This window comes from Myxocyprinus asiaticus, chromosome 9 (genome assembly GCF_019703515.2).
Source record: "Myxocyprinus asiaticus isolate MX2 ecotype Aquarium Trade chromosome 9, UBuf_Myxa_2, whole genome shotgun sequence".
NCBI classification, from domain to species: Eukaryota; Metazoa; Chordata; class Actinopteri; order Cypriniformes; family Catostomidae; genus Myxocyprinus; species Myxocyprinus asiaticus.
The window spans coordinates 6,689,931-6,702,646 of NC_059352.1; the positions used below are offsets into that span (position 1 = coordinate 6,689,931).

General features: G+C 35.5%; 1 protein-coding gene across 1 annotated transcript; it reads right to left on the reverse strand.

Annotated features, from left to right (window-relative positions):
- Positions 1-320: 320 nt before the first annotated feature.
- Positions 321-11,293, reverse strand: LOC127446433 (oxidative stress-responsive serine-rich protein 1-like). The gene is made up of 4 exons (XM_051707335.1): positions 10,958-11,293; positions 9,776-9,881; positions 7,898-8,008; positions 321-1,430 (listed from the first exon to the last, which is right to left on the reverse strand). Exons 2-4 carry the CDS (start codon positions 9,859-9,861, stop codon positions 710-712), a joined length of 918 nt encoding a protein of 305 aa, XP_051563295.1. The 5' UTR covers positions 9,862-9,881; positions 10,958-11,293; the 3' UTR covers positions 321-709.
- Between the last annotated feature and the right edge of the window lie 1,423 nt (positions 11,294-12,716).

The window sequence follows — 12,716 nt, forward strand, 5'->3', positions numbered from 1 at the left end:
CTAACAAAGTGTATGTAAACTTCTGACCCACTGGGAACGTGATGAAAGAAATAAAAGCTGAAATCATTCGTTCTCTCTACAATTATTCTGACATTTCACATTCTTAAAATAAAGTAGTGATCCTAACTGACCTAAGACAGGGAATTTTTTCTACGATTAAATCTCAGGAATTGTGAAGAATTTAGTTTAAATGTATTTGGCTAAGGTGTATGTACTTCTGACTTCAACTGTATATATCTTGGAGGCAACACAACAGGGCAGGCAGGTAAGATGTAAAACAATGAGGCTGAAAAGATGCCAAATTTCAACAACCCATCAAAAAACTGTTTTATTGAGATTTATTTTAGCTGACATCACATCCTTGGTCATGGTAAACAGAGTATTACTTGGCCAGTTGAAAGTTTGCATATATCATTGAAATCATACCTGCAATCTCTGTGATAGACCTTTGGCAACTTTACATGTAAACTAAACATTACAGTGATAATGAAATCAAACAAAAATAAAGGAAACCTTACTAGATGAGTCATGCCCTCATAATTCTTTGTCAGCTTTGTGAATTTTAAGGATGAATAACAGACAATAAATGCAGAATTGCTTTTAAATAACATCATTATTACTACCTTATTTCATAAATCATTCCTTTTTTTTAAGTACCCACCAATATTCATCTTTTATTATACTTTAATTTGCTGCATTTATTTTGTTTTCAGGTGTACATCATCTCAGCCATGTGTGACATCTTGGGGATGTAAAGGTAATATTCCATGTAGCCGGAAAGGTCCTCTATTGTGATGTCATCGACGTAAGCGCGGGCTTGTTCGGAACAAGATCGTGGGGAGCTGGAAGTTGCGTTAGTTGTCCCAATGTAAGTTCTGCTGTTGGGAGAACTGTCCTGCGGGTTGGGCAGCTTACGTTCACATTCAGAGATCACATTGCGAAGGCCACTGAATGAGTAGACCTCAACACCTTGCCAACCGGGACACTGGCAATCTCTTTGCCCACATGGGCACTGACTGGCTTCCTGCAGCTTGCTCAGAGATTGAAAGTCAGATGGGACAGCGGCTGCATCTGTAGAGCTCTGGCCGCTCCATAGAGTGGGTCTGTTTTCAGGAACACTCTCATCATCGGAGGGATTTCTTGGACTGGGCTGGGGCGAATCCTGGCCTTTAGGAGTAGGGAGATGGGTTTCATACCCGACAACACCAAATGAAGTGGAACAGGGAGCAGAAAATGGTACTTCCTTCTTGACAGAGATGCCCAGAGAGGTACTGGTGTCATCAGGCTCTGGAGGGCTCTTGTGTTTTAGGTGACCAGGAGGGGGAGGCATTTTGCTGCAGTAGGTAAACTTCGGAGGGTGAAGGATGGGAGATTTTGATCTTCGCCGTCGTTGGCTTCTCACAACACCTCGGGATGATTTTCGTGTACATCTATAGTAAATAATGACATGGAAAACAGTAGTATAGTAAGTGACTATCAGTGTTGGGGAGTAACTAACTAAAAGTAATGATACTACTAACTTAGCTACATTTTCCAAAACATTTGTCACATTGTATTGCAAACACACTCACCTTAACTGTCCTCTCTCTGTAAATGGACCAGTTAAAATAAATGATTCACTTAGATTTAGTGTTAGGAACTCATTTAAATGAACTAGTTCACATAAATGATTCACTTGTGCCCCCTCAAAATCAAGAGCCTTTGCCTTCTTTTTTGAAGTAAAATACTTAGTTAATGGACTAGTTCACCCAAAAATATAAAATTCTCTCATTATTCACTTACCCTGATGTTATCACAGATGTGTATGACTGTCTGTCTTTAGCAGAACACAAATGAAGATTTTTAGAAGATAGAGCTCTGTCAGGTCCTTATAATGGATGTACACAGGTGCCAGCACTTTCACGGTCCAAAAGTCATATTTAGGCAGCATAAAAGTAATCCATGTGACTCCAGCCGATCAATGAATGTCTTCTGAAGCAAGTCGATATGTTTGTGTAAAAAATAAATCGATAATCAAAACGTTATTAACTTTTAAAAAGCGCTTCCTGCCTGCAGCTGATGAGTCACATAGCTGTCGTGTGACATAAGCATGTCGGCGAGTTCACACGACAATTCGGAAGTGGCGCTTATAACAGAAGAAAGAACATCACATGAGAGTTAGGCCATTTCAAACAGCATCAAAGCCTTGGATGGAAGCACCGATTTAAAGTTAAAAATGTTTTAATTATTAACTTGTTTCTTTCATAAACCTATAGATTCACTTCAGAATACATTCATTGATCGACTGGAGTCGTGTGGATTACTTTTATGCTGCCTAAATGTGACTTTTGGACCGTCAAAGTGCTGGCAGCCGTGTACATCCATTATAAGGACCTGACAGAGCTTTATCTTCTTCTAAAAATCTTCATTTGTGTTCTGTTGAAGAAAGACAGTCATACACATCTGTGACAGCATCAGGGTAAGTGAAGAATGAGAGAATTTTATATTTTTGGGTGAACTGTTCCTTGAAGTGCTGCTGTTTCGACTCAACTATATAAAATTGGGTGTTTTCTAGTTTTATTTGTTTATACTTAGTATAATTTTTGTGTGTCCAATTCACTGTTTTCACCCTGATTGTGTACTGTTATTAATTAAATAAAGAACTTCTGGTTGATGAATGAAATCATATAATCTGATTGTAATATGCATTATATATATATATATATATATATATATATATATATATATATATATATATATATATATATATATATATTGTTTATATTTTTTTTCCAATATTACTGATTACTGAAATAGCTTCAATGTAGCTAGCTAGGCGATATGGCTACAAAAATTCTCTCTCGTTATTTTTCAGTCTATTGATGATATTCGATATATCTCGATAATTATGTATTTGCTCTGAAATGGCTCACGTTTTTTTTTTTTTTTTTTTTTTTTTGAAATCAGAGGAACCATCATTTCATATTATTCAATATTTTAAAGGCAGTGAATAAAAATCTATTTAAAAATAATCAAGGCATGTTCTCCACACAGTTTTTCACTAATGAATGAGATCTAATCATTTTCATTAATAAGCACGTTTGCATTTAATATTTACATTTTATCTACAATAATACATACAGCTGAGGTCAGAAGTTTACATATACATTAGCCAAATACATTTAAACTCCATTTTTCAGAATTCCTGACATTTAATCATAGAAAACATTCCCTGTCTTAGGTCAGTTAGGATCACTACTTTATTTTAAGAATGTGAAATGTCAGAATAGTTGTAGAAAGAATGATTTATTTTAGCTTTTATTTCTTTCATCACATTCCCAGTGGGTCAGAAGTTTACATACACGTAGTTAGTATTTGGTAGCATTGCCTTAAAATTGTTTAACTTGGGACAAACGTTTTGGGTAGCCTTCCACAAGCTTCTCACAATAAGTTGCTGGAATTTTGGCCCATTCCTCCAGACAGAACTGGTGTAACTGAGTCAGGTTTGTAGGTCTCCTTGCTCACACACACTTTTTCAGTTCTGCCCACAAATTTCTATCGGATTGAGGTCAGGGCTTTGTGATGGCCACTCCAGTACCTTGACTTTGTTGTCCTTAAGCCATTTTGCCATAACCTTGGAGGTATGCTTGGGGTCAATGTCCATTTGGAAGACCCATTTGCGACTGAGCTTTAACTTCCTGGTTGATGTCTTGAGATGTTGCTTCAATATATCCATATCATTTTCCTTCCTCATGATGCCATCTGTTTTGTGAAGTGCACCAGTCCCTCCTGCAGCAAAGCACCCCCACAACACGATGCTGCCACCTCCATGCTTCATGGTTGGTTATGGTGTTCTTCGGCTTGCAAGCCTCACCCTTTTTCCTCCAAATATAACGATGGTCATTATGGCCAAACAGTAAAATTTTTGTTTAATTAGACCAGAGGACATTTCTCCAAAAAGTAAGATCTTTGTCCCCATGTGCACTTGCAAACAGTAGTCTGGCTTTTTTATGGTGGTTTTGGAGCAGTGGCTTCCTCCTTGCGGAGCATCCTTTCAGGTTATGTCGATATAGGACTCGTTTTACTGTGGATATATATACTTGTGTACCTGTTTCCCCCAGCATCTTCACAAGGTCCTTTGCTGTTGTTCTGGAATTGATTTGCAATTTTCACACCAAACTACGTTCATTTCTAGGAGACAGAATGCATCTCCTTCCTAAGCGGTATGATGGCTGCGTGGCCACATAGTGTTTATACTTGCGTACTATTGTTTGTACAGATGAACGTGGTACATTCAGGCATTTGGAAATTGCTCCCAAGGATGAACCAGACTTGTGGAGGTCCACAACTGTTTTTCTGCAGTCTTGGCTGATTTCTTTTGATTTTACCATTACGTCAAGCAAAGAGGCACCAAGGTTGAATTTAGGCCTTAAAATACATCCACAGGTATGCCTCCAATTCAGTACACTTCCTATCAGAAGCTAATTGTCTAATTGTCTAAAGGCTTGACATAATTTTCTGGAATTTTCCAAGCTGCTTAAAGGCAGAGTTAACTTGGTGTATATAAACTTCTGACCCAATGGAATTGTGATATAGTCAATTAGAAGTGAAACAATTTGTCTGTAAACCATTGTTGGAAAAATTACTCATGTATGTAAACTTCTGACTTCAACTGTAGTAGCTTCATAAAAAGCATTATTTACCTTCATATATTTTTACTAAAACATTTTATTTTATTTTTAATTTTTTTGTGTGAATGAAAAGGTGTGCAAACACTACTCTATTTTGTGGAACCCAGTTGAAAATGGCATAATACTAAATTATAACTGTGGGACCCAGTCAAGTTTTATTATAATTATAAAAAACTGAATGATCATTATTATTTTGAGGATTAGATTTGTTTATTATAAAAGTAAAATATTTGTGTCCCGTTTACTTCACCTTCCCTTGGAGATTTTATTTTGACACTGAAAGTGAAGTGTGTGTTTGAAATTTTACAATAGTGCCCGACCGATATATCGGCCAATATTAGCCTTTCATCGATATATCAGTATTGGCGTATATTTTACAGATATGCGCCGATATGAAAACTTTTTTTTCAGAACATATAATGCAGAAAACAATGCTTTAGAATTGGTGTCATAGTGCAGTTTGTCCAGCAGAGCGCGCTCCAACTTCATTGTTTACAGAGCTGAACTGACGGTGGCTCTGCAGACAGGGCGGAGTTCAGCTGTGTCATCATGGTAAGTTGTTTACTAGTCTGTTAAATACATACTGGAAACTTAATAAACAATGACCTCATCATTTTCCTTTTTCAATGTAACTAATATAATGTTAACCTTGTCCCTGACAACCATGTCACTCATGTCTGTTTGATGTTAGCCAGCCATAGTTTGTCAGTAATGTAGCAGATTGAAAGGTAAACATCAGAGCATCTATTTGCAGCTCTGCAGACAACGGTGCAGTGGTGGATTGTGTCTGCTGAGTGTTGATTTCACGCTATGTTATTACCTAGTTGGTGAGACACAATGCTGGAAAGTAAAATAAACATCGTCGGTCTTTTACTCTCCGTGACAACAAGCTTACAGCTAACTAGCTAATCACGTAGCTACTTTCACTGTTGTCAGCTGAGTGGAAGCTAATGAGTAAACATGTATTCACCAAACTATTTTGTTCAGGATTCACAGTTTGGTACCCCCTTCAACCGAACAATTCCAGTCGTTGCATTTATAAAATGTAATATTTAAAAGTCTGGTTTTCCACCGTTGAAAGTTTCCCCTGAACTTGTATAGCAGAATATGGTGTAACACCACTGCCGCTGTTTAGCTTGACTCGGCAGTATTAATATAGTCAGCATTTGATTGATACTAAACAGTAATACTGATGTTTATTTAGCTATTTATTTTATTTTTATTTATTCTTTATTTAAATGGTCAGCATTTGACTGAAACTAAACAGTAATACTGATGTTTATTTAGCTATTTATTTTATTTTTATTGATTCTTTATTTTAATGGTCAGCATTTGATTGATACTAAACAGTAATACTGATGTTTATTTAGCTATTTATTTTATTTTTATTTATTCTTTATTTAAATGGTCAGCATTTGACTGAAACTAAACAGTAATACTGATGTTTATTTAGCTATTTATTTTATTTTTATTGATTCTTTATTTTAATGGTCAGCATTTGATTGGTACTATACAGTAATACTGATGTTTATTTAACTATGTTTTATTTTATTTATTCTTTATTTTAATGGTCAGCAATTGACTGGCACTAAACAGTACTGATGTATATTTAGCTATTTATTGTATTTTATTTATTTTAATGGTCAGCATTTGACTGATACTAAACAGTACTGATGTATATTTAGCTATTTATTTTATTTTTATTTATTCTTTATTTTAATGGTTAGCAATTGACTGATACTAAACATACAGTACTGATGTTTATTAAGCTATTTATTATATTTTTATTTATTCTTTATTTTCTCAGTGTTCATTTCTAGAATTTGTTGACAATGTATAATAATAATGTCAAATATTCTTTGATAAAAATATTTAAGAAAACAGCCTTCTGAGCACCTTTGCATAGTCATATCGGTGCAAAATCTGTGAAAAATCCACATAGAAAAGGTCTGTTTTCATTCCAGCTCAAGAATTAAATATATCGGTCACCATATCGGTAATCGGTGAATTTTCCCTCTCTAAAATCGGTATCAGTCTCAAAAATCCCATATCGGTCAGGCTCTAGTTTACAATGTTCCACATCTGGTGAAATGCTGTCATCTCCTCCTTTTCTGTTATACTGTGACACATTTGTAGATTTGTATAATAACTTGTATGCTTGAACATGCAGTACTTTTCTTTCACAATGCATGTGAACTGCTCTAAAAGCAATAAAAACACAAACCCATGAGGCCCACGCGGGCACAGAACAGCACGTCACCCATTTATTCTGAAGCGCACACAGGCCATTTCTATCTGTCTTTAATCAACACTTTTTGAAATGTACTAATCACACGTGACTATATTGCCATTATGGTGTTATTTTGATCAACTGTGCAGCCATGACGGATTGTGAAATTAGTCTACTGATACACTCTTAAGCACATTATAATAATTGCGATATTCATGATATTGCTTAATTTTATATTGTCCGAAAATCATTGAGGTCATATCATGAATATTCAATATATCGACGAGCACCAAGTAAACGACTGTTTTTATCACTGAACTAGCTTCAATGTCATTAGCTACTTTTTCTTAGTAACTTGTAGCATAGCTAACTACTTTTTAAGGAGTAGCTAAACTGTAGTTTAACTACTTTTCTTTATAAGTATCTTGCAGCTAGGGAAGCTACAGTTTCAAAGTTGCATATCTTTGCATAGAATTGGTAGGGGTGGGTGATATGAACAAAATCTAATCATGCTATGAGTAATCTTATATCACAGTGAAGGAATAATCATCACAACATGTGTTTTTGCTGGAATATTCACCCCTAAATATGTAATATGTTTTAAATATTAAATAACCTTGTAACCCTTATTACTGTACAAAAGAAAGGTCCTTCATTTCATAAAACTTGAGTTGAAAATAAGACTCAGAAAAGTAATACATTATAAATCTGACTGGATGACCCAGGTTTGAAGACGTTTTACATCAAAAAAACTATATAGCGTCCATTATAATTAAGAGCAACATAGTACACTGACACCTAGTGGCTTGATGCAGCATCATTTAAAATCAGTAGTTTTCAGTTTCAGATCCCATTGTAGAATAGTATTCACAGTCAGCCATGATTACTTTAATCAATGAGTGAAAGTGTCAACTAACAAGACAGTTACTGGTATGGTTATTGGAATAACTATACAATAATTCAAAGCATACACAAAAAATCCTAAAGCTGCCCTTACCCGAGCCAGTTGTCTTTTGAGGAGGATATCTTGGATTTGGCTCCCTCCGGGCTGCCACGAGAAACCAATCTGGAAGCCAGTGTTTCACAGACACGTACTGTGGTTGTGGAACTAGAAAGAAATTCCAAGATGGTTTGTCATAAGCCACTTCGCCAAACAACACTTAAAGGAATGTTCCGGATTCAATAAAAAATTAAGCTCAATCGACAGCATTTGTGGCATTATGTTGATTACCATAAACAATTTTTACTCGCCCCTCGTTTATATAAAAAAAAAAAAAAGGCAGTAAGAAACTTAAAATGGAAGTGAATGGGGCCAGATAATAAATGTTAAAATACACATTGTTTCAAAAGTATAGCCACATGACGTAAACATTATACTGTTGAATGTTAAATGATTTTAGAGTGATAAAATAGCTTACTAAAATTATGAGTGTAAAGTTATATCCAATATTGAACCGGTAAACCCTGTAAGCGATTTTATCACACTAAAAGCATATAGAAATGTAATTTGATCCAACTAAAATCACGCTAACATGTAGCCTATAATGTTTAAATCTTGTGGCTATACTTTTGAAATGGTGTTGATTTTTATTGTTTAAGGACTGGCCCCATTCACTTCCATTTGAAGTGCCTTACAGTAAACGTGATTTTTGCTTTTTTTTTAAATAAACGAGGGATGAGTTGAAATTATTTTGTGGTAATCAACATTATGCTTTAAATGCTTTTGATTGAGCTTAAAGAAATTTTACGGGTTCAATACAAGTCAGGCTCAACTGACAGCATTTGTGACAATGTTGATTAACACATAAATTATTTTGACTTGGGGCCTGGGTAGCTCAGCGAGTATTGATGCTGACTACCTCCCCTGGAGTCACGGGTTCGAATCCAGGATGTGCTGAGTGACTCCAGCCAGGTTTCCTAAGCAACCAAATTGGTGTGGTTGCTAGGGAGGGAAGAGTCACATGGGATAACCTCCTCGTGGTCACGATTAGAGGTTCTCGCTCTCAATGGGGCACGTGGTTAGTTGTGTGTGGATCGCGGAGAGTAGCATGAGCCTCCACATGCTGCGAGTCTCCGCGGTGTCATGCACGAAGAGCCACGTGATAAGATGCGTGGATTGACTGTCTCAGAAGCGGAGGCAACTGAGACTTGTCCTCCGCCACACAGATTGAGGTGAGCAACCGCGCCACCACGAGGACCTACCAAGTAGTGGGAATTGGGCATTCCAAATTGGGAGCAAAGGGGGTAAAATAAAATAAAAATATAATAATTATTTTGACTCATCCCTCCTTTTAATTAAAAAAGGCAAAAATCGAGGTTTCAGTGAGGCACTTACAATGGAAGTGAATGGGGCTAATTTCTGGGAGGTTTAAAGGCAGAAATGTGAAGCTTATTATTTTATAAAAGCACACATTAATTCTTCTGTTAAAACTAGTGTATTATTGAGCTGTTAAGTTCTTTAAATTGTCATTTTTACAGTTGTTTTAGGGTTTATTGACATTACAATGTCATGGCGATGAAGTTGTAAAACTTTCTTTAGCTTTCCACAGAAAAGGTTAGTGATTTTATAACACTAAAATGATGTTTACATGCATATTGTTTATGTCTTGTGGCTATACTTCTGAAACTGTGCATTCAAAATTGTCCACATTCACTTCCATTTTGAGTGCCTCACTTGACCCTGGATCTTTACTTTTTTCTTTAGAAAAAGAGGGATGAGTCAAAATTAATATTTGTGGTAATCAACATTAAACCACATATGCTGTTGATTGAGCTTAACTTGTAGTGAACCCAGAACGTTCCTTTAACTTGTAGCTCTTTTTAATCCATTCAAATTTCCAGACAAACGGTATGTCACTCTTAAAAGCTCACAAACCTTTCAGCATCCACACGCAGTTTCTTGAAAGCTGTCTGTAGTGTCTCCTCCTCGCACTCCTTTCCTACTTTCTCCACAGCAGCCATATCGCTACACAGCCTTAAAACTGAAACCAAAATCACAGGGATAAAGTAACATAAGTGACCAGCAACATTCCTGAGGTTTTCCATTATGAACACACCTAATTAGAGGTTGACCGATACTGGATTTTGCCGATACTAATAATTAAGGTGGTGGAAAATGCCGATAACTGATTAATTGGCCAATATTTTTTTTTATTACATTTAAAGAATGTTGAAAAATGAAGATTTGGTTCAAAACACAGAACTTTTAACTATAAACAAGCCCAAAACACACCGGGGACTCTTATTTTGAAATGACAGAGACTTGGCCCAGATACATTTTCTATATTTAAGTATTAATCAAATAAACTTTTTTATAGCCTATACTGTATATTCATCAACTGAAGGGTTTTTGTATATAGATACTTTACCAGATGAGGTTTATTGAGGAATAAGGTTTATTATTATTATTCACAAGGTATGTAGTTGGAGACATGATGTATGGGCTGACATGGCATGTTTCCATATAATCGCATTTTTCGGTGCATGTCCTCGCTTCAATTTAGATAATTATCTAATTAAAATAACAAAATATGCACTGAAGAGAGGATACAAATATGAATGGATACTTTCAATGATGAAAGATTGAGGAACATGGAGAAAACTAATGCCACAGATTTTTTGCCGATAACCGATAGTTCTAAAAGCAACTATCGGCACCGATATATCGGTTTTACCTCTACACCTAATAACATGAACACAGCTCTCAAACAAGCAATCTGAGAAGAACTGCAATGGCTAAAATTGTATTCATGACAAACACAATGTAACATCTTGGATGTCTGCCCTAATCCCTCACCTGATTATAGAGGTTATAGATATTATTACAAAGGTTAAAACGTTCCACGTTATGAAGTAATAATTCATACTGAATGCAGATTTCAAACACAATGTAACGTTCCAATCACAGAGCACTTGTAGCGTGTTATGTTATGTTATGAAATAGTGATCACATGATAACTTAGTATTGTCTCTAGCCAGTTGGCGCGGTTTACATTTTATGTCCGAGTTGCCTAAACAAATATATAAATAGAAATCGACCACAATAGAAAATACTTACGGCTACAGGCCCCAAACCCGTGTAAAACCTGGGCATACAGGAGTCTGTGTCCTCTCTTATGAGGGAGGATCTGTTTGTTACACAAAGCTAACAGGCTAACGATTGCCAGTCAGCGGCCACAAACTCCTCGACGTCTGTGAGAAAACTCGCTTTAAATCGCCCCGATGACAGGGTGTCCACGGGCATAACGTTCACAGAAATTATCCAAATATTATTTAAGTAGACTAGCTTCCCAGAAATTACAAATAAATCAATAAAATATGTCAAACATTCTAGATTGTTCCCTCCCCAGTCTCTTGTTTACACTCCAGCCACTCAGAGTGACTCTGCAACAACGCAGACCTTGATGACGTAGTACACAAACACGCACAAATGTCGACAGATTACGAACGTGTTCATAGAAGCTTCTCGGCTTGTCCGTCTATTCTAGAGAGTGAGGAGATTGATAATTGTTTTATCCCCTATATGTCCTAAACGTAGTGTCAAAACCGACAAATATACGCAGATATACGGTGTACAAATATATTAGCAACATGAATAAAAGCACTGTAATGATAAAGTAAATAATATTGTAAAAATAAATAAATACATTTATTTTTCATTTATTTACAGTGATAAAGTAATTCTTTTTTTTTTTTTTTTTTTTTAATAAAGTACCACTTATTACACCAAAACGTATAAAAAATTCTTAGCTGTGTCCAAAATGTACTCTACAGTCCCACCAGGATTTGGCAACTTATTTTTGCAGCCCAAAATGTCTGAATTTGCTGCGGCTTTTCTCAAATTTTTGTGTGTTATTTTGCAGTGAAAGCTCACAAATCATCATTACATACACTACCGGTCAAAAGTTTTAAAACACTAACTCATTCTTTATTATAATTTTTTTTTTTTTACACATTTAGAATAATAGCAAAAATAAAAATAAAAAAACACAATTACACACAAAAATACAATACATTTAGTTGAAACCTGTGGGTGTTGGAAGGCCCTTCATTATTTTTGTATTAAAATTTTCAGCCTCAGACAATGCAAGGAAACTTCTTTTTAATTTTTTTTTGTAATTTTTTTTATTTTTTTAGTTTAAAATAGACATGCAATAAATCTGTAAACTAAAAACACAAATGAGGATTCAATAATTGGGCCTGTTGCAATTATTACATCATCTAATATTGAAATCTGATATACAAACAAATACAATTAGAGTTCATATATTTGAGCATTTATGTACAAATTTAAATTACACAAATGTTTCAAAAAAAAAAAAAAATATAAATATATAAATGGCAATTTTTAAAATTGTAAAAAGATTTATGAACATTTATTATCAGTGGTAGCTCAGCAGTTAAGGCTCTGGGTTACTGATCAGAAGGTCAGGTGTTCAAGCCCCAGCACCACCAAGATGCCACTGTTGGGCCCTTGAGCAAGGCCCTTGACCCTATCTGCTCCAGGGGTGCTGTATCATGGCTGACCCTGCACTCTGACCCCAGCCTAGCTGGGATATGTGAAAAAGAAGAATTTCACTGTATATGTGTGATGAATAAAGAAAATTATTATAAGCATATTGCTATTTCAGATTCGTAGCCTATTAAGCACTTCAAATACAAATCACACTTTTCTACACACCTAATGGGGATTTTATGTTAGGGATTCTTTGTATAAACGCAGGTTTTTGTGTCTCATTCGCAGGGTGAAGATTAAATGCTAGTTGTGATGTACGCTACCGGTCAAAAGTTTTGAAACACTTGACTGAAATGTTTCT

What these genes read in the sequence shown, in the direction of transcription:
- LOC127446433 (XM_051707335.1), bottom strand. Translation starts at nt 9,861, where the DNA reads ATGGCTGCTGTGGAGAAAGTAGGAAAGGAGTGCGAGGAGGAGACACTA. An exon ending in CTGCGTGTGGATGCTGAAAG is followed by an intron (nt 8,009 to 9,775) that starts GTTTGTGAGCTT and finishes ATTTCTTTCTAG; the next exon opens with TTCCACAACCACAGTACGTG. An exon ending in TCAAAAGACAACTGGCTCGG is followed by an intron (nt 1,431 to 7,897) that starts GTAAGGGCAGCT and finishes TATTTACTATAG; the next exon opens with ATGTACACGAAAATCATCCC.